At 46.8% G+C, this 25,052-nt stretch overlaps 4 protein-coding genes and 2 non-coding genes across 11 annotated transcripts; 4 read left to right on the forward strand and 2 right to left on the reverse strand.

Moving 5' to 3' along the window:
• Positions 1-850: 850 nt before the first annotated feature.
• Positions 851-5,096, reverse strand: fbxo7 (F-box protein 7). 2 transcript variants are annotated; one of them, XM_047022712.1, is made up of 10 exons: positions 4,912-5,096; positions 4,496-4,618; positions 4,070-4,331; positions 3,301-3,546; positions 3,040-3,184; positions 2,695-2,778; positions 2,504-2,602; positions 2,204-2,380; positions 1,803-1,840; positions 851-1,588 (listed from the first exon to the last, which is right to left on the reverse strand). In XM_047022712.1, exons 2-10 carry the CDS (start codon positions 4,615-4,617, stop codon positions 1,262-1,264), a joined length of 1,500 nt encoding a protein of 499 aa, XP_046878668.1. In that variant the 5' UTR covers position 4,618; positions 4,912-5,096; the 3' UTR covers positions 851-1,261. The 2 variants fall into 2 exon arrangements, with proteins under 2 accessions (XP_046878668.1, XP_046878669.1); XM_047022713.1 differs by lacking the exon at positions 4,912-5,096 and having other exon boundaries at positions 4,496-4,761.
• Positions 5,097-5,338: 242 nt separating this feature from the next.
• rtcb (RNA 2',3'-cyclic phosphate and 5'-OH ligase) lies at positions 5,339-11,007 on the forward strand. The gene is made up of 12 exons (XM_047022707.1): positions 5,339-5,513; positions 5,792-5,870; positions 5,955-6,022; positions 6,121-6,220; positions 6,327-6,483; positions 6,604-6,760; positions 6,935-7,094; positions 7,281-7,456; positions 7,662-7,850; positions 7,943-8,053; positions 8,200-8,319; positions 8,438-11,007. Exons 1-12 carry the CDS (start codon positions 5,421-5,423, stop codon positions 8,543-8,545), a joined length of 1,518 nt encoding a protein of 505 aa, XP_046878663.1. The 5' UTR covers positions 5,339-5,420; the 3' UTR covers positions 8,546-11,007.
• Positions 9,039-20,341, reverse strand: xpot (exportin, tRNA (nuclear export receptor for tRNAs)). Of its 5 annotated transcripts, XM_047022704.1 has the most exons (26): positions 20,185-20,333; positions 18,958-19,111; positions 18,236-18,318; positions 17,907-17,963; positions 17,705-17,774; positions 17,343-17,561; positions 16,597-16,781; positions 16,339-16,507; positions 15,790-16,026; positions 15,547-15,624; positions 15,384-15,422; positions 15,212-15,274; positions 14,947-15,071; positions 14,629-14,773; positions 14,297-14,416; positions 14,015-14,109; positions 13,684-13,753; positions 13,241-13,479; positions 12,694-12,979; positions 12,291-12,480; positions 12,041-12,157; positions 11,798-11,913; positions 11,651-11,698; positions 11,475-11,546; positions 11,323-11,379; positions 9,039-11,196 (listed from the first exon to the last, which is right to left on the reverse strand). In XM_047022704.1, exons 2-26 carry the CDS (start codon positions 19,042-19,044, stop codon positions 11,170-11,172), a joined length of 2,994 nt encoding a protein of 997 aa, XP_046878660.1. In that variant the 5' UTR covers positions 19,045-19,111; positions 20,185-20,333; the 3' UTR covers positions 9,039-11,169. The 5 variants fall into 5 exon arrangements, with proteins under 5 accessions (XP_046878660.1, XP_046878658.1, XP_046878661.1 ...); XM_047022702.1 differs by having other exon boundaries at positions 11,475-11,698; positions 20,258-20,341; XM_047022705.1 differs by lacking the exon at positions 15,547-15,624.
• A 996-nt stretch (positions 20,342-21,337) lies between these two features.
• Positions 21,338-23,880, forward strand: rpl18a (ribosomal protein L18a). Its single transcript, XM_047022821.1, has 5 exons — positions 21,338-21,442; positions 22,167-22,346; positions 22,761-22,890; positions 23,249-23,358; positions 23,735-23,880. Exons 1-5 carry the CDS (start codon positions 21,425-21,427, stop codon positions 23,825-23,827), a joined length of 531 nt encoding a protein of 176 aa, XP_046878777.1. The 5' UTR covers positions 21,338-21,424; the 3' UTR covers positions 23,828-23,880.
• Positions 21,975-22,110, forward strand: LOC124469826. Its single transcript, XR_006956340.1, has one exon. It is a non-coding gene; the product is annotated as a small nucleolar RNA SNORA68 (small nucleolar RNA).
• LOC124469825 lies at positions 23,011-23,143 on the forward strand. Its single transcript, XR_006956339.1, has one exon. It is a non-coding gene; the product is annotated as a small nucleolar RNA SNORA68 (small nucleolar RNA).
• Positions 23,881-25,052: the final 1,172 nt, after the last annotated feature.

Raw genomic sequence — 25,052 nt, forward strand, 5'->3', positions numbered from 1 at the left:
CAGTTTGGATACAATGTTGCGAATAGGGGAGGAGTCAGCGCGCTAACTCGAGATGACGATACCAGACAAGTTGGCAAGAGACTTCCCTGACATCACGCGTTTATTGTGAAATGTGTTTTTTATTTTGTCCCTATTGAGTGTCCCAGAAGTGTTATGCAGTGCAAACGAGGGTACATATTTACATGTTTATATTCAAATACCCAGCTGTCAGCTGCATCATGGCCATTATAAGCTTAGTGAAATCAATTAGGTGGTACCCGCGATAAAAAACGAACGTTACTAAGAAAACGAGGACTCTCCTATAATCTGTTCCATCTCGTCAAAATCAGGCCATCACTATTAAGGGATAAACTAAATTGTGTGTCCATGAGCCTCTGTCAAATATAAGCCAATCGCGTAAGACCCTCTGATGTCACTGCTCTAAGGAAAAAGGATGATGTAATTGAAATCCTATAGAAGACAAAGCATGCAGCAGCCAGCGACACGCGGACCGCGGCTCACTGTAGACATCCATCAGATCGAGTCTTGTTTCTTTGTTTACTTCCAGCTGAACTAACGTAGACAAAAATGCAATACGGTCTACAGGTCTGTTTCTTCTCTATGAGAATGCACCATCTACCTTCATCAGCCTACGCTATTATAATGTCACTAGGCCACCATGAAATATGCATCTTTTAAACTTGAATAGTGGCTTTAAAATGTATGCAATAATTCAATTTTAAAACATAGCACACGGGGCAATAGGATTTTTACAGTCTAGTCAGGTTGTGGAGTACTTGCATTTAATCATCCCCCAGGGACTTTTACGGAATGGATATGGGCTCAAAAATAACCACAGACAAATCATTCATTAGCTTTTTTTTCGATTTTATTGAAAGCTTTTGTCTTGTAATTTATAAAATGTGTTCACCCAAGTATTAAATTGAATAAGTGAAACATTTTCTCCCCAATCCTCCATGCGATTATCTCATCACTCACTCTAATACACGAGATGGACATTCACCCATCGTGTTATTTCGTTTTAGTAAGCTAATCTTTCAAGACAGACAGACAGAGCTCAAATGCAAACTCAACCCATGGTCAATATGGTAGGAGAAAGAGCAAGGGTTAGGAGACAAAGCTAAGTGTTGCAACTGATCTGCGTCAATGCCAGGCAGCTACCCCAACACACACCAGCCAGGAAGCCACGTCCAACTCCACCCTACTTTTATTCTGTGCCTCCTCATCATGAGATAAACACGCCCCCTCTCGTAGCTCCACGTCAGATGAACCCCCGCCGGATGTCCGCCGGCCGGCCCCCAGAAGGCCTGTGGCCCCGCCGCCCAATCAGAAGGCCTCCCGCGGGATCGTGACCTGGGAGACCTGGAAGCGGGCCAATGGGGTCATAGCGCGGCCTGGGCAGGAGGCCGTGGGGGAGGTTGGGGCGCTCGTCGTATTCTCCGCCGATGATGCCGGGGGGGTAGAGGGGGGGAGGGATGGGGTGGAATGCCCCGGGGTGGAAAGGGAAGGTGCGCGGGAAGGGCAGGACACGGGGCATGGGGCGATAACGGGAGGCCTCCTTGTGGATCTTGTACTTGGTCTTGTACAGCTGAGGAAGGAGGAATATCATCTTGGGATAGCATAACAATGAGGCACCGGAGCCGACAAATGGATCAGCTTTGGTTGGCCTCTACTAAACGCTCCATTAGCTTCTGAAAGGTCCACTACGCGCACAGACACAGAGAAATACAGCGTGACAGCATTCCTATGAATGCAGGGCATTTATTCGGAGAGTTTATCTTGTAGGAAAGGATAGTACTCACTTGTTTCCAGTCTGTGTTTCTGACGGGATTCTGACTATCTGCATGATGAAATGGTAAGAATGAAGCAGATTTCTCAGAGAAGCCATGAACCATACCAACTTTAAACAAACACAACTTAATATAACCTGTGGCCCTGACATTTGGAATGAGCTGTTGCGCTTGGCATTCAGTGTAAATGCTCAGGGAGGGAGCTTCTTATCGCCAACAACAGCTCTCTGATGTCTCCTGTCCATCTTGAATGAACCAAATAAACAATATAGAATACGTAAACCATAAAGGGCTTAAAAAGGTGCCGTTGTGAAATCCCCATTCCTGTCAAGGAAACCGTATTCTGGAAATAGGACCAGTTGACTGAGGGACTGGCATGCTAAATAAGGGTGTGTGCGTTTCGCGCCTCATACCCCTGAAGTCTCGACGGTAGAGGTGCCTCCACAGGGTGGAGTCAGCAGTGGCAGTGTTGAGGTGTCTGCTGACGGACGACAGGGCCAGCAGGGAGCCCACATCCAGCAGCCTCAGCATTCGCAGCAGCAGCTCTGGAGGCAGGATAGACAGGCCAAACACCGGAGGGAGCGCCATGGCTGTTGGCACCACCAGAGGGAGACAGTGAGTTTGAAATAATAATAGTGACAACAACAACAGTCATCACATGAATATCTTTGTTCAATCTTTTTTAATACACACATACTGCTCCACACATATACCTTCTCTGGCTGCAGCTATCACGGGGTACGCCATCTTGTCTTTGAAAACCCGCGACAACTTGCGTAGGTCTTTGTAGGTACTGGTGGCTGCATCCTCTCCTGTGACGAGGGGTGACACAGCAGAAGTGCACATTTAAAGTCGAGCCTTGAAGGGTTTGGTGTATGCACGCTCCTGGTCCGAGCACACTTACTTTGTACAACGCCATTCACATAGAGGACTGGGTTCAGTGTCAGCTTATTAACCTTCTCCACCTTCTCATTGATCTTCAGGGAGGCTGTGGAAGTTTAGATGGTTTTTAAACTTTCGAATGTAAAAAGTACATTAGAATTCTTGGTCCTACTCCTCTCCATTGTTACCTCACAGTCTAACCTCAATTCTACATGGTTTCATATCTTGATTGTAAATCATCCTAAACCTATGTGAGCTAACAATCTTCTGTAATAGGAGAAACAGGTTGAGAGTAAATAAATATGAAATTAAAGCTTGCCAATGTAAGAGGAGGTTGTAGACTAAAATTGTATGTGGGCTGACTCACCATTAACAGCTAGCAGGTTGCCCATGGGAACGGCCACAACTAGGATGAGGCTGTCCTCGCAAAAAGGGTGGGTGTACTTGAGCCTGTACACCCCTCCTGCTGCCCGCCAATCGCTGGGCATCTCACCATGCTTGACCTCTGAACCCTTCACAGACACACACAGAGACACACAGTTATTTCTATGTTGGTATATACTGAGGTATTATGTATGGCTGCTTGTTGTATAGAACATGCCAAGTCCCTGGTCCCTGTTCACCTCACCTGAGGGAAGAACCCAGTCTCCAGCATCAGAAGGTGCACGACCACCATGACAGCGTCAAACTGGCTGCCGCTTTGGGAGTTGTGATGGAGCACGTCCAAGGAATGAGGCAACTTGCCTTCCTCTGCCTCGTCACACAGCATGGGCTCCAAGGTGAGCGGAGCTGCCTCTGCTTCCTGTTCCTCTTCAGGCGCCATTTCCTGTTTAGGATCTGTCTGCATCTCAGCTACCTTGCTGCTTGTGCCTGGCTAAATGTTGGATGGAGAATTACAAAACTTGTTTTGGATTACTTTTCAAGAGGACACCACTGGGGGCCATACAAAAATGGAACGCGTATGATTTAGTAGTCCTGAAGTTAACAGGGTTGACATCGATACATGGTTATATATATAACAGTTATAAAATCAAAACAACCATGCTACATATTTTTGCGCTGGCCTGCCAGAAAGTACAGAGGATGACTCAGCACCTCTTTCCAACACGCACACACAAGGGCACACACATACACACACATACACACACAATCTCCCATAAATCCAAGGGCGTCTGCTGTCAGTTGAGAATGTGAGTATTATTTTCATTCTCAGCTCGAAAGCTTTTCATATGAATATTTAGCTACAGGGCCGTGCGTCTCCCTCTCTCTCCTTTTTTCCCTTTGACTGCATCCTGGATCAGGTGATTTGCATATTGTATCCATTTTAAAATCGCACCGAGTCATTCCACAGAGTCACTGTTGAATCAGATCACTTTTTTTGAGGACAGAGTGCTCACCTCATTAGAATGCATGGCATGGGAGTGTTTCGTCTGTTTGGGTGGTGGTGTTTGTGCGGCCGTGCTGCTGCTGGGGCAGGTTCTAGCACTGTGGCTGGCAGCCTGGTTCACAGGTGAGGGGGAAGCAGAGGGCACAGCCACAGACTGAGGCAGGATTACGCAGATTAAGTCCCCAGGAACGATGCTGCATGAGGAGAGTGTCTGTCCTGTGTCGCAGAGAGGCTCTGTGCCATTCAGGGACAGGGTGAATTCTGTGTCCGGGCTGTAGGTGGGAGAAGAAGAAAAAAAACAGCTTTAAGCCTTAACAACCATTGTTGAGTAATTATGGAGTAACTGTCACCCATAGTTACAAATGCATTTCTTTGTGGACTTTTAGAAATACTAATAGTTCAAATACAATACAAGAGGGAGAAACAGGGGTCTGACCTGAGTCCATGGGAAGGCAGCAGGATCTCCTTGATTTGAATACTTAGGTCTGTGATGGTGGGCTCCTCTCCTTCCAGCTCCACACGGCTGGTCTGCTTGTTGACTCTAACACGCAGCTTCATGCTTAGAAGGACCAAAAGAAACGCGTAGATTAATATCAGACATGTTCAGAAAACATCGCGTATGTCATTAACAGCTACATATCTGGGTATTCCTCCCTATGTCTTCATCTTTCGGTTTCGTTTCTTTACAAACTCATAGCAGATTGGATCAGTTAGGATGCTAGCTTTACAACTATTACTGCCACAAGTTAGCTTTTTTGATAGCTACTATATAGCACAAACCATTCAGTTGAAAGGGTAATAGGGGTACCTTGCTAGCTAATAATGTTACCCAACAAGTTACCAAGCACTTACGTTTAATTGCAGCCAGTCAGTTTACGTCGTGTCACAAAACATCTAAACAACGTATCCTAATAAATTATCAAACTAATACCATGAGGGTATGGTCGCATTGCTTGATTAAGGTAAATAGGGGTATTGACAGTCTTCAGTAATTTACTAGCTACAAGACTACAGCCTATGTTGTGTTTGACTTCAACTACGGATAACGATGAGGGATGCTGACTTTCTGCACGGAAACAGAAATTAAATAAATATTATTGTATTCTTGTAAGATGTGTGCTAAAAATACTCACATAAACACTATGATAAGAATCTTTGAACTAAAAACCAAGTGGTTTGTAAAAAATAAATAAACTGTTTTGTCATTACAAACCCCAAACTATATAATAATACTAACGCGTTTTGTTTTGTAATACGGTACTTCTGAGTTTCCGTAGTTGCGTATGCCAGTTACTGCCAGGACAGATTCTAACACTGATCAGTGATCACATTACAATATATTTTGATCTTCTACCACAAAAATGAGCAGAAGTTACAATGATGAGTTGCAATATATGGATAAAATTGGCAAGAACTGTTGGCGTATCAAAAAGGGCTTTGTCCCGAACATGCAGGTGAACAAGTTGTATTGAATGACATGGCTGGGCTTGGCATTAACGAAGCTAAGTTGCTACGTCAGTTAGCACATGTGGTAGACGTGGACGTAGATAATTTTAAATGCATTTAAGTTACTTTTTAAGTAATGTTTACTGACTGTGTGTTCAATAATACGTAACATAGTCTGTCCACACCCGCATCAATCCCTTAATCCTAAACCAGTAGTAATAGCCTGTCTTGTTTGATAGCGAACTAGCTACAAGTCAATGCTCTCTAAAAAATAATTGTTTTTCAGGTGGAAGGAGTCTTCTACGTCAACGACCCCCTTGAAAAGTTGATTTTTGAGGAATTACGAAATGCTTGTAAAGGAGGAGGTATATTTGACACCATGCCATACAGAACCGTTCATGCTACATTAACATAGCTTGGTTGATACATTTAAATATATCTTTTATTAGGTTTTGGTGGGTTTCTCCCGGCATTGAAACAAATTGGGAATGTTGCAGCTCTACCAGGAATAGTACATGTAAGTACTTTTACATTCAAACCGAGATGTCAACTATAAATTGTGTTGAAGTGTCAAAACAAAACATAGCAATTTGTCTTGCCAAACATCATCCCCAGAGATCTATTGGACTTCCTGATGTCCACTCGGGGTATGGCTTTGCCATTGGAAATATGGCTGCCTTTGACATGAGTGATCCCACTGCTGTGGTCTCCCCAGGTACAGGATTGACTGCCATGGGTGTTGCACCATCTAGTAACGTCACACACACACACACACACAGCACGTGTGACTTACGTCTGGTCTGGTGACCGCTTCTCTGCAGGGGGTGTGGGTTTCGACATCAACTGTGGCGTTCGTCTGCTGAGGACCAACCTGGATGAGGCGGACGTCCAGCCGGTGAAGGAGCAGCTGGCCCAAGCGCTGTTTGACCACATCCCTGTGGGAGTGGGCTCCAAGGGGGTCATCCCCATGAACGCTAAGTAAGGAGGAGGAAAGGGGGGAGGGAGGGACCTAGGGGCCCCACGCAGGCCCCATAGGCACTGACAGCCGTTCATGACTGTATCTCTGATGTGACCTACCATGTGGTGTTGCTGATGCAGGGACCTTGAGGAGGCCCTGGAGATGGGGGTGGATTGGTCCCTGAGGGAGGGCTACGCCTGGGCAGAGGACAAGGAGCACTGTGAGGAGTATGGCCGAATGCTCCAGGCTGACCCCAACAAGGTCTCCTCCAAGGCCAAGAAGAGGGGCCTGCCACAGGTATCTTCCAAGACCCCCCCTGGGTCTTCGGACCCCGTCACCCCATACAACCCTACTGAAACTAAAGTGGACTTATTATTAATGTTTTATCTCCATGAACATGACTATGATACACGTTGTCCACTGGCGATTTTAGTTGTAGTAAATATATGTGCGGATTCTTGTCTCTGTAAGCTGGGAACACTAGGGGCAGGGAACCACTATGCTGAGATCCAGGTGGTGGATGAGATCTACAACGACTACGCGGCCAAGAAGATGGGCATCGATCACAAGGGCCAGGTGTGCGTGATGATCCACAGTGGCAGCAGGGGGCTCGGGCACCAGGTGGCCACAGGTGGGCGCTGTTTTGCCATGTCAGAGCGACTGCTTGCTACGTAATTGCATCAGCTGCAGCGATGACTCACTTTGCATGCTGATAGGGCCGAGTCATCACATAATGCCCTTATCCGCCAGATAATTAAATGTAGTTACGTGTGTGGGAGGGGAAGAAATGTGTATTGAATGAAACTCACCTTCGTAGATGCCCTTGTTGCCATGGAGAAGGCGATGAAGAGGGACAAGATCATAGTGAATGACCGGCAGCTGGCCTGCGCTCGCATCACATCGGACGAGGGCCAGGACTACCTGAAGGGCATGGCCGCCGCAGGGAACTACGCCTGGGTCAACCGCTCCTCCATGACCTTCCTCACCAGACAGGTACCCCATCCAGCCAGCTCCCTGGTTATCTGTTCCTTGGTTATCTGTTCACTGGTTATCTGTTCCCTGGTTATCTGTTCCCTGGTTATCTGTTCCCTGGTTACCTGTTCACTGATCAGTTCACAGCAGATCAAAGCATAGATAAAGCGTATTCATCTCAAGTCTTCAGTCCCGGTGAAGCGCGTTGTGTCCGTCTGTCCCGCAGGCCTTCTCCAAGGTCTTCACCACCACGCCAGACGACCTGGACATGCACGTGATCTACGACGTGTCCCACAACATCGCCAAGGTGGAGGAGCACATGGTGGACGGCAAGCAGAAGACCCTGCTGGTGCACCGCAAGGGCTCCACCCGGGCCTTCCCCCCGCATCACCCCCTCATCGCCGTGGACTACCAGGTACCCGCTGCGGCCTAGAACCGTGGCCCAGGTGAACGTCATTGTTTCGGTAACTGTACTTTTAATTCGTATGGCGTGTACTTTTTTGTCAGCTTACAGGCCAGCCGGTGTTAATTGGTGGCACGATGGGCACCTGCAGCTATGTTTTGACGGGGACAGAGCAGGGCATGACTGAGACCTTTGGCACCACCTGCCATGGCGCGGTATGAGCCCCCTTCAATCCAGGCTTCCTGAAGTTTATCACGCGTCACTTTCTCCACTTTCTTCATCCGTCATCGCAGTGACTACGTCGCTCTAACTTTTCACTTGGTTAAACTCACCACAACTTCCAACTGCTCTGTTTGTCCAGGGGCGTGCTCTGTCGCGTGCCAAGTCCCGCAGGAACTTGGACTTCCAGGATGTGTTGGACAAGCTGGCAGACAAGGGCATTGCCATTCGAGTGGCCTCGCCCAAACTAGTCATGGAGGAGGTAGGCTGAAAGCAGAGACCCACACACGCCTTGCTACAAATCTATTTGACACGCAATGCATAGTTGTTGAAGTGTTATTTATTTCAGTGATAACAGGGGAATATTTCTATCCATACAGGCTCCTGAATCATACAAGAATGTGACAGATGTTGTCAACACATGCCACGATGCTGGAATAAGCAAGAAGGCTATTAAACTACGACCAATCGCCGTAATCAAGGGGTAACACTCTTTGGCTCAGCTAGAGACTATGGGCACTTTGAACTAGAAGGTTCATGAGCGACTCTAAAGGAAGTGAGCTGACCATCGAGCAGTGGGGCCTGACATTTGTCTGTAAATGAAGGAACACGAATGGTTTGACTTACAAGCAAGCCTTCCAAAGCTTTACGAATATGATTTTGTACAGTTCTCAAACTGTCAAGGATAAGAGGAGACTTCCTACTTTAATTTCTTAACCAAACGGGAGAACTTTTTGTTCTTATTTGTGCCAACTGCTGTGGCCTATAATGAGGGCTTTGACTGTCAGATAATAAAGGATAGAAGAGAACAGACTAACTGCATCAACTGATTACTGTTGATTTTCTCGTGCATGTTCAGCTGTCCCTAACCCAATGGGCTTTACAAATATGACATCTTGTGCTACATGTAGCATTGAAAACGAGCAGCTTTCGTCTCAATAATAGGGATGTGGATGGCAACTAAATTGATAATAAACCATGTTACTGTTAGAACACAAACATTTATTTCTGCAAATGATTGTGCAAGGATAATGAAGACTGCATATTAGTAAACACTTGCTGGTACTAACAGATGTGAAGGTTCATGTCGGTATCAAAAAATAAACCCTACATTCTCACACAGACATTTCAATCCATAATGAACAAATTACCTCATATTTGGCATAGATGCAATTAACATGGTTTTCCCATAATCCACTAATAAAACCATTTTGGAAACTGCAGTTTGAAATGATTTCTTACTCTGCATTGGCAACCCATACAGCATCTGATGTCTTAGGATTCACATTAAAGACTTCTTAAAAGTCACCTTTTATTAAAAATATTTGTTGAAATGTTTCACAGACCTTTTCCAGGTAAACCAGAGCCACAATTAAAGTTTCAAATTGTAATTCATGGCAAAGAACAGCGACGGCATGGATGACACCCCAAATTGTGGTGGAAGTCAAATAAATCGGTATTATCATCTTAGAGCAGCACCCAACTAAATGATTGGTGGTTGGTAAAATATTACCAGTGTCCCAGGCACAGTCGGACAGTTTACACTCACTAAATAGGTTGCCTGTGTCTGCCTAAACAAAACAAAATGTGGTGATTCGAGTGCTGACGTAGCCAAGACACTTCACTGATGGATCGAATAAATGAAATTAAAAGGGTTCAGAATATGCCATTATGAGACATTAAAAGTACAACTCAATTATGTTGAATGGTTCAAAAAATGTCTTACTGAAATTAGTACAACTCTGAGGGGAACATTTGATATTTGGGTAGATGCAGATGGGGTGGGTTTGCGTACTCAAAACTGCGACTGAAAATGCTATTCACACCTGGGGAGCAGTTGGGCAGGTAAACTTCACAGTATTGCAGGCAATCAACATTGCATAATCGTGTTCTGTCTTCCGAGGCCTGAATAATCATCCGATTCTTCAATATAAAATGCATTTAGATTCCGAATGTTTCGTTCTGAACACGAGCAACATTTATTTTGGATTGCTGTACATAAAAGGTCCAGATTCACTAACCGTTTGCACAAGTTTTCAGATGGGAATACAATAATAAAAAATAAAAAAAAGCCTAAACCTAGAAACTCTATTTACACTTGAACATCATCTTATCTTAAGGTCATTATTTACATTTTGTTCCACCGTTTCTCTTCCATTTCCTTCTGAAAGTAACAGTTGAAACACCGGTGCAAACGCTTAGGAAAACTGTCAGTGGCATCCAGTTTAGGGAACATTACACGTGACTGTAGTGGATCACTACATAAACTTCATGACTGTACAGGTGAGATGCAGTTCTAACACACAAGCATGTTCTAAATTATGTCCAAGGACAGTAACGTTGAGAATATCAGGAAAAACGATATGTGAATGCCGTTATACCCAAGACATGCAAACACTGGGGGGGTAGAGGTATGTGGTAAACCTGGAAGGCAGATGCACAATGAACCAGGACCATAAGCACTTCAATTCTCCTGTAAGTCACTTCAAACTGCAAAAAAAGGTTAAATAAATCCATTCCACAACATAAGTCAATGCCACCATTCAACAGAATTGTCACAATCCAGCCCTTATTTTTCCACAAATATTCCTGTCAAATTCCTGTCAAAATCATGTTTCATCAAAAAAGCTATGCCTCTCAACTCCTATAAAGTCACTTGTTCAGGTCCTTTTTAGTTCATTACCAAAACATGTTTAGGTAGAGTAGGCAGCAAACGTTCATTTTACCATTTGAAGACCATTCTTGAATTTTCCCCACTATATTCTATAGTTTACTTCCTGTCTTTTGAGTGGTTACACCAATCACAAACCTTGTTTGCCCAACCAGGACTCCAATCCCCCATGGACAGCACGTCCTTGATTTGTCCATGGTCAGTGGAGGGGTGTGGCCAACCAACATGGAGTGACAGCCCCCTCCATCTTGTTTTTCTGCTTCATTTCCCCCACTTACACAGGATGGGCTTTCGTTATGCAGGTACATGTTTAAGTGCAAAAGCAGCTCCTATGCTAAGCTCAGTCTTTTTTTTTTTTTGTCTTTGTTGTAAGTGGCACGAACAACTCCTTTCGTCTCCCTGCTGAGTCCTCACAATCCTTCTGAACTTCCAGTTTCTTTTTTATAGTTTGGCTCGCTGAAAAAATGCCTATCGAGAGAGCAAAAAGGCCTGAAAGTCAGTGAAGGAAACAGAACAGGATACAGCTGGCTGGAACTTTCAAAGCACGTTAGAGAGCTTGTGCCGTTCTCAAGGTCCAGTCAGTAGCTCACGTACCTTAATGTAGCTTTTGAGGACCTTAACATCTGGCTGTTCCAGCACTTGACATAATTCCTGTTGCAAGGCACAAAAAAAAATGCAAGTCAAACAGCTGAATGACTTAGTTTTTTTTTATACAATAGAAACAGAATAGTCAGCTATTATCGTACCTGTGTAATTTCTGGTGACACTTGCAGGGAAGGTAGGTATTCCTGCTGTAGGTACTGAATGAATTCGGGTCCCTAAGACAGAGAGAGGTTTTTGCATAAGCACCCCATGAAAAACAATCATGTTCCCACATGACTGTTGCAAAAGCTGTGGCATTGAGTGGAAATGTGAGACGAACCCTTTTGAGATGAATCATTTTCAACGTCAGCGCACATTCGGACAACGTCTGCAGAGAGACAAAACAGGTTCACATGATCAATTACATTTCTTCTCTATTTCTTCAAAAAAAAGATTTCGAAACCAGTTCCTTTCTACAGTAACGTACCAGAACTGTCTGAGCATCGGTGAGGTCAAAGGTGGGCTTAAGAGGAGCAAGAAAACAAGCTGGAACAATGTGTTTGTAGATGAAGTCTGGAAACCCAACCATTCCGTCTTTCCCTCCTGGGGACAGAAACCACATGAGCACCCATCACACACTGTCAGCATGGCAGTGGCATGCCCATGTGACGTCAAACCTTTCTCCGTACAAGGCCTCTCGAGGCTACGTCCAAGGGATGTTCCTACCTACCCCAGAGTTCCACCAGCTTGGAGAGGATGATGAAGCAGGTCTTCTGGGCGATGGGGTCGGGGAAGTCCACCGCTCCCTGGATGATGGTGAAGAGAACCCTCTCGATGTTTTCAACTCCTGTCGCGACGGGGGGGAAAAACGGGCGCTCGGCATCAACAAGCACAAGGGCGTTCACACACCCGAGAGAAAAGGGACCGTCTGGCCCCATAATTGAAAAAAACAAAAAAAATTCCCGTAGGAAGCTACTGACCCTGGCCCGCCATGACCTCGTTCATGCCGCTGCTGGCGATGGTCTGGATGAAGGTGAAGTAGCTCCTCCTCAGCATCTGCTTCTCCAGGGCGGCCGCCTGGTCGTTGTCCTCCGCTGGCCGGCCCAGGACCTCGAAGATGGCCAGCACCAGCGGCATGAACACCTGCTGCAGGAACGGCGACACCTGGCCCTGTGCGCCGCCACCGCCACACACGCTCACAGTTAGAGCAAACGGCTGCAAATCTCCCACCAAAACCAGTCTTTCCGTATTGCACGTAATAACGCAAGGAGAAATGCAATCCAAGGACATGCCCTAACCACAACAGTAAGCCAATCCAACCTCCAGCATGCTCTTGATTTGACAAGTCATCCTAAAGGCCCCCGCGCCCCGGTCAACACATACCTTGAACTTGGCCGTGATCTGACTGATGAGGGGGATGAACTCCTGCAGGTCCTTGGCCTCGCAGTCCTTCAGCATGTGCTCCGAGGCGGCGGGGATGAAGGGCAGCACCTCCTCCTCCAGGCAGATGATCATGCGGTGCAGGAAGGAGCGCACGGCGCTGCGCAGCGAGCCCCTCTGGACGGGGCAGCTGAGCGCCGGCAGGAAGGCCTGCAGGCAGTCCCGGTACACCTCGGTGCAGCCGCACGTCTTCACCGTCTGCTTGTTGCTGAAGGCCTTGCTGGTGCGGCTGGACGCGGGGAGGAAGCGAGGGGAAGACATGACTTTTGTTGCTGTTGAACTTTCCTTGTCGTTTCCTGCTTTATTGGACTGACTATGTGAAGTGTGACAGGAAAAAAAGAGAGAGAGAGACAGAGAGAGAGACAGACAGAGAGAAGCGAAGACATGCAGAAAAGTGCCAAAGCCAGACTTGAACCCCAGGAAGTGGCTTCTCCCACCATCCAACGGGGGCGGCTTCTGAGGGGGGGAGGGGAGGGGGGAGCGGGCGTACCTGGCGAACCCCACGGCGTGGCTGAGGCAGTCGGCCAGCGCGGCCTGCCTCTCCTCCTCGGCCTCCCGGGGCAGCTTGGCCAGCAGGAGGCGGAAGGCCTCCGTCAGCGGCGTGAGCAGGCTCCTCATCAGGGCCTGCTTCCTCTCCGCCGGGCTCTCCCCGTTCACGATCAGCACGCCCGCCGTCTCGAACATGAACAGCTGGTCGTCGCTGGTCAGCAGCGCGGGGAAGCCGTTCTCCTGGAGGACGGGAAGGCCGGGAAGGGGGGGGGCGTTACAGCAGCTGGGCTAGAACGAGGGTCAGGCTAACACGACAAAAGCTAAACTAGGTCTTCTTGGTGAGGTTGTGGTAAGGAAAGCTACGGAGGTGGCGTGGATTCAATAGGGTTGCGTGTGTTTGTGAGTGTGCTGTTGTGGTGCAGGGGGCCGGCGGGGTGTCCTCACCGGAGGAGCCAGCTCCAGCAGGTCCTGGATCCTGGTCAGGATGTCCTCGATGAAGGCGTTCATGTGCTTACTGTCAACACAGGACTAATGTTAGCATCCACACTAACAACGGGTTCACACAAAGGACAGGATGTTTCCCAAAACAAAACGCTTGTTGTACCCGTAGAACAAAGCATTTAGGTCAGAAATGATTAGTCACTTGTTGACTTGGCTGGGCGCGTGATCTTATTTCCTGATATCAGATGGCCGTCATATGCTGTTTGCATATCCATTACTCTTGGCCAGTGAGCAGAGACATGACTGTGTGTGTGTGTGTGTGGGCCAGACTTACTGTAATGTTTTCACGAATCGGGAGAAGAGGTAGGCCACCCGGCTCCTGACCTTGGGGCTGCTGTGCCTCAGACCACGATGGTCCAGAAACGCCATCTACACACAACCCCGCAAAAAACACCTCATTCACCACCCCGGCGGACATTTGATATAGTACAGTGAAAGACAGGGCGTGCCCGTCTCCTTTTCTCGAGCTCGACCAAACACGGAAATGTGAGGCGACAGAACGTGCGCGTGTGGTTTTAAGAAGGGACCAACGGTGGAAGGCGTTTGAAACACTCACCAAGACATTTGGAATGTGCTGGGGCTCCACGAGGAAGAACTTGTCGTAGCGCACAACCGTCTCAAAGAACTCGAGGGCCACAGAGGTGTGCTGGTACCCACTGACCCCACTGGAGACCAGCTGCAGGGCCGGGGGGGCGACACAAGGTACAACGTGTCAGACATGCACACAACTGGCTTTACTGGCTGTCAAAAAAGTATACCAAAAACTACAAAATGGAAATGTATATATTCAAATTCAAGCTCCGTCTTCCTATTCACACACACACACGTTTTTCGAAACGACTCGTTCGAGCGGTCTGCTGTCGTGCGTGTGGGTGGGTGGTGACTGACCGTCCTCATCATGTCCTGCAGGGCGCTGGTTTTGGCGTTGTCCCCGGAGAAGTGGGCCCCGTGCGAGGCGGGCAGGGCCTCCCCCAGCATGTAGAGCAGCCGGATGCCCACCTCCACCTCCATGAACGGAGTGGTCTGCCAGTTGCTGCACGGAGGCAGAAACACATCAATGACAAAACGCATTCAAAACAGCCGTGTCGGCCGAAGAATAGTCGTCGTGAGAGAACCACCGCGGTGGTGACTGATGCTGGAGTGAGGAGGGGGGGTCGGTGTGTCATGGTGAGGTTGAGGATGGTGTGTGTTGGGGGAGGGACCTACAGCATGGTGTTGCTGAAGACGCGGCGCACAGCTTGGAGCAGCAGGTCTGGGGAGACCTGAGCCAAGCGGTCCAGAAGCATCTTCAGCTGCTTCCTGTACTCCACAAACATGGCCTCGTCTTCCCCCTGGAGGAGGTTGGGGGAGAAAAGGAGAGAGGGAGAGAGACACAGACCGGAGCAGAGTGAGGCATGGGCAGAGAGAGAGGTATTCCAGAGCTTTGCCGTGGTTTTGATTGATCGTGAAACAAACGAGACTGAAGGTTCACCTCGTTTTCAAAGTTGTACTCGTCGTCGTACGTCAGTTTCTTTATGACGGCGAGCATGATGGCCTGTTTGGAAAGAGCCAGTGAGATTACTTGTCTCGCTTTTGCTTGGCGTTCAAACCTTCATAGAAAAATCTATGAGAAAAAAAAGGCATTTCCACTCATAAAATCTCACCTCAATGTTGGTTTTCTGCTGGTCTGTCAGTTGAGGAAGCTGAAATGGAGAAATCCCATTAGTACATGGAAACCTTTGACCAGCATGAAGTTCAGCACAAAGGAGCTGGAATCCATTTGAACTGAGATTAGGAGGGGGGGTCTTGCGTGAACCAATCCTACACCTTGGCTATGTCCCACTTCTCTTCAATGGCTTCTTCTTCTCCGCTCCTTACCTGCATGCTACTAGGCCAGTCTGACCCCTGAGATGGGAGAAGAAATCCTTTAAAACGTGCCGTTTGCTCATTCACACCGATGGCCTTCCCCTGGGCTCAACTCCTTTCCTAGGGAACTTTGACCACTGACCTACTCCCCTCCCCCCCCCCCTTCCTCCGATCCCGTGCCCGGCGCCGGGCCGCCCCGCCCACCTGTTTGAGCACGTGCAGGTAGTCGTAGCAGAAGGCCACGATGTTGGCCGAGATGTCGTCGTCCTCGTGCACCAGCAGCTGGAGCAGCAGCGGCACCTTGGCCTCCACCGCCTGCAGCGTCTCCGCCGCCACCTTCACGTTGCCCGCCTTGACCAGCTTGGTCCAGCTCAGCACCAGCGACTGGCCCATCCCGTTGACCAGCCGCGAGAACTTGGCGAGGAAGTCCACATCCTCCTCCTGAGGGGGGGAGGGAGAGAGAGAGAGACAGCGAGAGAGAGAGAGGAAATGCTTTAGTATCGAGGAGGAGAAGTGGGAGAGGAAACGTGACCTTTGACCTGGCTGAGGACTGTGGGGGGGAGGGACTGTCCTCTGTGGCTCAGTAAACAAGACTTGAGGCCCCTTGGACGCCCAAGCCCGATAGCGATATCTACAATGACCTAGAAACACAGATGGCGCAGGCCTTACGGTACACAACATGGCATCGCTGGAGGTTTGAACCTATGGCTCACTCTTAAGAGATAACGTAATCAACGGCGGGAATCCATTAACCTGCGCCACGTTGAAGAAGCCGGCAGACTGCAGCACTTGGCACAGGGACTCCACCAGCTTGGTCTTGTCGACAGGGTCCATGCCCTTGTTGACGATCTCAAACAGGCAGTCGCAGGCCTCCTCTCTCAGCTCCTCCACCGACATCTGACTCAGCAGCAGGTTCACAAACCTGGCAACCAGAGGCGCACGTGCTAAGTCCGGGACACTGCAACCACACACAGGTTCATGGCGACTGTCAAAATGGCATTATTGACCGACCTGTCGTTGGCGATGAGGTTGAGTTCGATCCAGGACACGTAGGCCCCCACCACCTCCAGGCACTGGCAGGTGAGTTCGGGGTGGGACTGCTGGTAGGCCCGCAGGATCTGGAACCAGGACTCCACCAGGCTGGGGATGCACTGCTCCCGCATCAGGTCTTTGATCAGGGTATTCCTGCGCGTCTCCTGTGAAGCACCATGAGTGAGATCCACGCGACTGTACCGACAGGTGACATGCTGCTTTGCTGAAGTGGACCCGAGTTTATGTTCCTTTCACCGCACCATTGAACGGCACAACAAAGAAGAATTCAACGAAAACCGCTTCAGATGACCACAAAACGAGGAGAGTGAGGGCCATGAGGGAGGGGCTTCAGGAGAGTGAAGGCAATGAGGGAGGGGCTTCAGGAGAGGGAGGGCAATGAGGGAGGGGCTTCAGGAGAGGGAGGGCAATGAGGGAAGGGCTTCAGGAGAGTGAAGGCAATGAGGGAGGGGCTTCAGGAGAGTGAGGGCCATGAGGGAGGGGCTTCAGGAGAGTGAGGGCAATGAGGGAGGGGCTTCAGGAGAGTGAAGGCAATGAGGGAGGGGCTTCAGGAGAGTGAGGGCAATGAGGGAGGGGCTTCAGGAGAGTGAGGGCAATGAGGGAGGGGCTTCAGGAGAGGGAGGGCAATGAGGGAGGGGCTTCAGGAGAGTGAAGGCAATGAGGGAGGGGCTTCAGGAGAGTGAGGGCAATGAGGGAGGGGCTTTTACCTCAGAGGAGTGGAGGATGTCCCTGTCCACCACCTCGGCGTCGATGGCCATCAGCGTGCGCAGGTAGACGTCCACGCCGTGGGGGTTGAGCCCCACCAGGGACAGGATGTCGAAGAAGAACTTGGGCCACAGGGTCAGGTACTCCATGACGAAGGTCAGGGCAAACACCTGGGCCGCCTTGTTGCGGATGAAGGGCTTCTCCGGCTGGGCGTTCATCAGCTGGAGGGGAGATGTGGAGGATAATGGAAAGATGGTTCAGAAAGGGGGGCGGGGTTCATTACGGCAAATGGGTGTCTTAGTCCACTTCCTGGATCTAGGAGTAAGGTACAAAAATTGCTGTCATTATAAAAACACACACATACCTGACACTGGAGCCATTTCATGAGGGTTTCCCTGATGAGCTGCTGTTGAACGGCACTGAGACTAGCGTGTCTGGGACAAAAGAACAAATTCCATTCAGACATTAACGGCAAGGACAGCGGAAAACAGGCACAAAGTGGCTTGTTTCTCTGCCTTGCTGAGAGGAAAGCACGGGGCTAGCGCACCCGCCCCTCCTCCTCTTACCTGTACTTGATCTGGTGCTCGAGGACTTGGAAGCAGAAGAACTTCACATGGTCGTCACTGAGAGAGAAGAGGGGGGGGGGCCCAACAGTGTCAACTTCACACACTGAACCTTGAAATACTGCTTCACTGCACACACTAGATGAAGGTGTTTAGGGACTAAGGGCTTTCTATTCACTGGATGTCACTTTGGACAGGAAGAAACTCGAGCGTGTTGATTCAGCCTCAGTACGGGCAGTTTGTACCCTCATACGTCCGGGCAGTTTGTACCCTCATACGTACGGGCAGTTTGTACCCTCATACGTCCGGGCAAGCTGCCAGCTGCATCTCACCTGTAAATGCCTTTAGCCAGGGCCTCAGCACACACCTCCCATGCATCCTGGGACTCCTTCAGCTGCTCAAAATACACCATTGCCTGGAGAGAAGAGGGTCACGGGGAGAGAGCGGATCACACACACACACACACAACAAGGCCGTTTGGGGTGAATACAACCCAAGGCTAGGGAGAGTGATGCAGACTTGCAGGGCAGAGATCCTCTACACCTAAAACTGCTATATGTATGCCTAGCCACCAGATTCTACAAACATCCACACGAAACACCAACAGTCTGCAAACAGCCTTGAGGGTTTGACGGAGAGAAACATTTACAGCAAGCCTTCTTTACTGGCGAGAAGATGGTGGGTGTTTGGATACCACAACATGTAGGCTGCCTGGCAACACCAGTCTAAAAGTGCTTTAAAAAAAAAAAAGTAGCTTGAGCTACATTTATTGTTCTGGAGAAATCATATTTGGATCGACACATGAAGTAGATTTGTAGAAGCACATATTTGCAGATACGGATTCAATTAGTCATTTAAAAAATGTCTCATGTCTTCTTGTGGAGCTACAAGAGCATTCTGGACGGTCTATATAGACCGAATATTTATACGAATTATAAGGGGGGAAAAAAAACATTGATTATATAGAGTGTATATAATCAATGTTTTTTTCCCCCCTTATAATTCGTATAAATATTTGCTGTTGACCGAGACAGACAGACTGACAAACACTTACCCTCTGCCTGTAGCAGGCATCAGCATTAGGGTTCAGCCCTAGCAGGGCCTGCTCGTCCATGATTGCAGCTATAGACTGGCAGGCCATTCGTAGGTTAGCTAGACTCCACTACGGGTTCAATCCTTTCTGATACCTGCAAGCAGGTCGTGAACATCTAGAAACACAAAGACACACCCATGATGGTCAGCTGTGGTTCTGTTGACGTGCTTTTCTAATGCCAGAGAAATATCTTCTACTTTCTGTAGATAACAGAATGTTGCAGAAGGATGTCCAAGGTTTCCTAGAAATTGACTACCTGTCTTATTCTGACTATGAAATACATAAATACAACGTGAAACAGTGTGAATTACACCCCATTTGCTGGCTACATAAACTAGACCTGCATGGCATTGATATTGAGTGACAGTGTTTACACTGAATAACCCAAACTCAATGGGTTGCTTGTTGATTGGACACAAAACCCTGAAGTTGGCCTCTCGCACAGATTGAACAATAGCTCCAACCCAACCAGGCAGTGAACAACACATACCTTGCTACTAGATCAGTTACATTGCACAGAACATATGATGCAACACGGCTTCAACATCGCTACCACAATAAGTCATTATCCTTCTGAATGGACCACATATCCAATTAACTAGTCTATCTAATTAGTTTGCTAGCTAGCGCGACATGCCAAGCTGTCAGCTAGACAGATACAAATTAACACATTTGCAATAAGATTAGATATCTATTTGGCGTCGTGGTCATTGACTATTCATCAGTCGAACATTAAATGTGTCACAGAAGGAATCATTTCAGAGTTGCATTAGTTAGACAGTCCATCATGTCACAAATCGTATGACTGTCTAGAGTGGCGTTAGCCTGGTAGTAGCAGCATGCTAACCTCAACCACTCCTCAGAAAAAGTTGGGACACATATGCCAGAGACGGAGTGGCGCTAGCTACTATAGAGCTAGCAAGCTAGTAGCTACCAAAACTAACGTTATAACTTCCCAGACCAAATATGTGGTTTTCAACTATTCATTCTGACATGTTTTTTCATCTATACTTCACACTCATAGAGCAGTGTTCACGATTTAAAAAATGTTGGCGTACCGGCTGCTATACCTCGCGCACAGCCACGCTTTGCGTTTGCACGGTGTTAAAATGAGACAGTTAAAATCATCATTTCCAAGCCAGTAAGTATTCGGCATTAAACAAATAATAGATCTTCAAAATACCTTACCATAACAACAAATTTATCGCATTATGCCCTGACGTCAGTTTATCTAAGGTAGAATATTCCACAAAACAGTTACCAGTAGAGTTAGCTAGTTAGGTTGTCAGAATGGCCCACATCGAGCAGTGTGCTGTAGGATTTTGCACGGTGTGTAACAGGGCAGCCTCAGTAAGTAATATGAGTTCCGGTCAAAATCGTTATAATATTTTCAAAATAAAGGTCGTTAAATGTGCTCAAAAAGTAGGCATAAACTTCATTTACATTTGCCAAAATGTGTTTGATGTGGCGCATGGAGACCCCAACTGATATGTAAAATATCTTAATATAAGTAGCTATAATATAACTGTCTACTTGGGTTTGAATCCAAACATCATGAAAACGTATGACTGATTAAATACATTTCTAGAACAAATAACCAGACAACTAGTTCTTTAAAAAACACATTGATATTGACTCGCGTTCTGTAAGTCATAGTTAGCCTACTTGTTGTAACATTAAAGGCTTCAAATTCCCAAACATCATGGAATGCCCATTGACTGGTTATGCCACATTTCTGGTAATTTTTTATTGTGAAGGCAAATTTGCTATAACGGAAATGTTATTGAGGAACCTTGAGGTCAATTGACTGTAGTGCGGCGTGTCGATTCGACGGAAATGGGAAGAATCGTATTTAGTTGGGTCACGAGCACAGGAAGAAATTCTTGAATTATTTCTGGTTGGTTGACTATATCATACATAAAGCTAATGATATAATACGAATGTAGTTATAATTTGTCTTTCATCTTAAGAATTATATTTATGTGTATTATTTATATTAAATGATCAATAGTTTATACACTTCAATCGATTGCATTAATGTAAACCAATTATCACGGCTGATCTGTGTGGGTCTGAAACACTGGTGAATAAATAGCAGTAATGTCATTTAATGTAATGTATTGATCATTTCTGAACAAACAAACTAGTCAATAACTAGTAGTTCATTAGGTCAAATGAATATCAAAAATAATTGTCCCACAAACTAAGCCATCATATTCACCTAACACTCCTACGCCGACAAATAAATGGTTAATGAAACGTATGTTCTATGTTCACTTTTAATTACGTTAACAACCATGAACAACCACTTTCTCGCAGCGCGCCAATCAGAGAAATAAAGTATTAGACCCGCCTTCCTTAGTACTTGACGTGTGCAGTCTCCGCCCTTCTACTTCCTCTTTTACAGTGGCAGTCAGCGAGAGACACCATGAAGGCGTCTGGCACAGTATGTAAAATGCTTTATTTATCGTAGCTATGGGTCAGAAAGTCCTATATTATCGCATACTTACGTATTTAATGTTTTAGCGAATTGGTTAATGTATAAAATGCTATAGAAAGTAAAGATGATCGCCACATTTGTGGGTCTTGAAGACCGATGCTTGTTCGTTCCCAATATGGCGTCTAATTTTCTGTGTTGAGCCATGTGCATGTGGACGGTGTGTTACTGCATAGCTATTTAGAGTTGCAGCGGCAGTCAACACAACGATAAATTTTCCCAAACATGAGCCACATTGTAAAGTGAATTGTATTGCGTGTGTCCTACTCTTAAAAAATAAGTTTTTAACATCTTAAGACATTTATTTAGTTTAAGGCCTAGTACAACTGTAGTACCAGGGCAAGCTAATGATAGTTCAGCAGTAGTTACCTAAATACTCACAAATCAATTGATAATAATTCAAAGCTAATTGACCACACCAGTTACCGACTTACTACACATTATACATTAAATCTATTATAACAAGTGGTTAGCCAACAATAATGCACCCTAAACCCAAAGATCCTATCAAATAAATGGTTTGATCTTGTCTGGTGTGCTAAAAGTAGTACGTACCTTGTCGCCTTTCTCTGCTGCTGCTGTAGTGCCTTTGAAAGTGAATCCAAGGTTCTACATCTTTTCCACATGTAAGTTTTGTTCCACTTGTACTAAAATCTGTTCATCCCCTCAACAGCTTAGGGAATACAAAGTCGTAGGGCGCCTGCTGCCCTCGGCCAAGAACCCCACTCCTCCTCTGTACCGCATGAGGATCTTCGCCCCCAACCATGTCGTGGCCAAGTCTCGCTTCTGGTACTTCGTCTCCCAGCTCAGGAAGATGAAGAAGGCTTCTGGAGAGACAGTCTACTGCGGCCTGGTACGTTCTGAGTGGTGGAGAATGGGGAGGGGAGAATACCTAGCAGGCGTTTTCATCTCGAACAAAGTACATTACATTTACATTTAGTCATTTAGCAGACGCTCTTATCCAGAGCGACTTACAGTAAGTACAGGGACATTCCCCCGCGGAAAGTAGGGTGAAGTGCCTTGCCCAAGGACACAACGTCATTTGACACAGCCGGGAATCGAACTGGCGACCTTCAGATTACTAGCCCGATTCCCTAACCGCTCAGCCACCTGACTCCCAAGTACTCCCCTTCAGGGTACCTCTGCATGTGTTGTGACTTGACTGCGGTACAGTCTTCATCATGTAGTTATTAGCAATGTAAATGTTTGCACATATTTCAGTTATGGGTGTCCTTACTAACCGTTTCCCCCTCCTGTGGTGTCCCAGGTGCACGAGAAGACCCCACTCAAGGTGAAGAACTTCGGCATCTGGCTGCGTTACGACTCTCGTAGCGGCACCCACAACATGTACAGAGAGTACAGGGACCTGACCACATCTGGAGCAGTCACACAGTGCTGTAAGTGGTGCACTACGGCCATACATTCCCACTGGCGTCACCCTCCATACACTAAAGGTTGCCAGATCTGTTGTGTGATATATCGGCTAGCAAAGTCAAACACGGTGGGAATTGAGATTGAAGGCACGCAAACCCAAAGGCCATTATCTCTTTTGTATAATGCTCTTGTCATGTGTGCATAAATAAAATTAGGACTTTGTCGCCTTCCACTGGCTCCATGTGCTAACGGAAGTGAAATCAAGGTTCAACATCTTTCATGGTTCCCTCCCAAACCTAGAAATAAGCTTGTTAACATTGAATTAGTAATGTCAACTGGTTGTCTTAAAAAAGTTTTAAATTGCCTTTCTGCTCCTTGCAGACCGGGATATGGGAGCCCGCCATCGCGCCCGCGCCCATTCCATCCAGATCATGAAGGTCCAGGAGATTGCCGCCAACAAGTGTCGCAGACCTGCCATCAAGCAGTTCCACGTAAGTATTGGCGGACAGCATCCTTGGAATTATCCTCCTCCATGGATGACTGTTAGGCCTTAGTGGATATCTACATTACATAAAGTCTATTCTGAAACAGACTTGAGGGGCAACTTTCAATGCTAGGATTACTTGTTAGAATGACTGTTGAATAAGCGGGTCTCTCACTGGACATACTATTTAAGTCAGCTCTGGTTAAATGCCCGCCAGACAAACGCCAGATTCCTCTTCCAGATTTTTTGTTTCTCGTCGCCAAACCTGGCGGTTAAGAAACTGGCAACATGTGATTCAAGATCCATTATTTTGCAAATAGACAGTTTATGGATATGCATTTGTAATGGTGGAGACTTTAAACCCCTTTAATCTCCTGTTCCAGGACTCCAAGATCAAGTTCCCCCTGCCCCACAGGGTGCTGCGTCGCCAGCACAAGCCCCGCTTCACCACCAAGAGACCAAACACCTTCTTCTAAAGGACATGTCTTGTTCACTCATAAGGGGAAAATAAAATTTCTTATACAGAAAAGAAACCGTGTAGTTTTCATTAATCAACCTAAGAATGAGCTTCAGCAAATTAATTTGGTCATAAAACACACTGAAGGTGCATCATGTTTCCCTATTAATACACCATTTGTTACATGGGGTTGGTAGATTACTTTTTGCATGCACAACACTTGGAGTTATACAGAAACTACTGAGCTTGGATCAACTTGTAGTCCAAACAATTACATATTTTAATTGTATATGGCCAGGTAGGTTTCACATTGTCTTTGCCCAAGAATGGACAAAATAGCTGGCACCTGATCATTTTGAGTAGTATATGTGTTCAACTTGTATAGGAGAATTTTTCCTACTAATTAACCCACATACCACAAGATGGTAGCATTGAGCTAAAACTCACCAGTCAGGTTAAATCTTTTATTCCACCCTAGTATTAACACATGGTGGCAATGTTCTTCCAGTAAAGTTCTAAAATACTACTACAATCAGGCCAACTCAAATCACCAGTGAGTCAAGCCAAAGGGACAAAGTGTTTTTACATGCATTAAATGTGAGGGAGGTGTTTTAATTTTGGTTTTATGATAATTACTAAACCATCTACTACCACTTATTTAATGTAGCACATAGCCTCCAATCCCTTAATACTCTTCAGCTGCTAGGAGACCACCAGGGACATAAATGTCTTATTGATTAGGAAAAGCAGTATTTGTTACGAGTGGTGAGAGCTATGTGCACTTGCATTGTCTTTATGTACGTACTTGTTGATGTGGAATTTAACTTTTTATTTAGTATCATGCTTTATGATGTCAAATCCATAAAATGCAGATCATTCAAGTGATGCTTCAATGTTTTATAAATTGAGCTCAGTTTCGGGACGTTTTGGCAATGGCCTCAACTCAGGTTGGTAGGCCGTGCTCATTAACAGGATGCATGCTGGGGGAAAGGGTGTGGTCCTTGAGACGAGGCTTATGCAAAGGGGCCGGGGTGGGCATTAGTAGGATGGACCTCACCAAGTGATGGAAAAACATTCAGCTTAAATTCTCAGTTTTATGAGTCCGTGCTCAGAAAGTGTCAAATCAATACAGATTTCTTGAGTAAAATGTAGTATACCACTAACAATAACACAACAGAAATGAGGCTCTACACCGTAAATGTGTAAGTGCAGGCGGCGAGAGGTGAGACTGTTAATCAAATTCT

The sequence above is a fragment of the Hypomesus transpacificus genome, chromosome 7 (genome assembly GCF_021917145.1).
Source record: "Hypomesus transpacificus isolate Combined female chromosome 7, fHypTra1, whole genome shotgun sequence".
Lineage (NCBI taxonomy): Eukaryota > Metazoa > Chordata > Actinopteri > Osmeriformes > Osmeridae > Hypomesus > Hypomesus transpacificus.

Coding starts and splice junctions, on each gene's coding strand:
- fbxo7 (XM_047022712.1), bottom strand. CDS start 4,617: ATGAAGCTGCGTGTTAGAGTCAACAAGCAGACCAGCCGTGTGGAGCTG. Junction 3,547..4,069: donor ATGCCATGCATTCTAATGAG/GTGAGCACTCTG, acceptor TCCAACATTTAG/CCAGGCACAAGCAGCAAGGT. Junction 3,185..3,300: donor AGACTGGGTTCTTCCCTCAG/GTGAGGTGAACA, acceptor GTGTCTGTGAAG/GGTTCAGAGGTCAAGCATGG.
- rtcb (XM_047022707.1), top strand. CDS start 5,421: ATGAGCAGAAGTTACAATGATGAGTTGCAATATATGGATAAAATTGGC. Junction 7,851..7,942: donor TCATCGCCGTGGACTACCAG/GTACCCGCTGCG, acceptor CTTTTTTGTCAG/CTTACAGGCCAGCCGGTGTT. Junction 8,054..8,199: donor GCACCACCTGCCATGGCGCG/GTATGAGCCCCC, acceptor CTGTTTGTCCAG/GGGCGTGCTCTGTCGCGTGC.
- xpot (XM_047022702.1), bottom strand. CDS start 19,044: ATGGCCTGCCAGTCTATAGCTGCAATCATGGACGAGCAGGCCCTGCTA. Junction 16,508..16,596: donor AACCTCATCGCCAACGACAG/GTCGGTCAATAA, acceptor TCTGGTTGCCAG/GTTTGTGAACCTGCTGCTGA. Junction 16,027..16,338: donor GCTTCTTCAACGTGGCGCAG/GTTAATGGATTC, acceptor TCCCCCCCTCAG/GAGGAGGATGTGGACTTCCT.
- rpl18a (XM_047022821.1), top strand. Junction 22,347..22,760: donor AGACAGTCTACTGCGGCCTG/GTACGTTCTGAG, acceptor GTGGTGTCCCAG/GTGCACGAGAAGACCCCACT. Junction 22,891..23,248: donor TGGAGCAGTCACACAGTGCT/GTAAGTGGTGCA, acceptor TGCTCCTTGCAG/ACCGGGATATGGGAGCCCGC.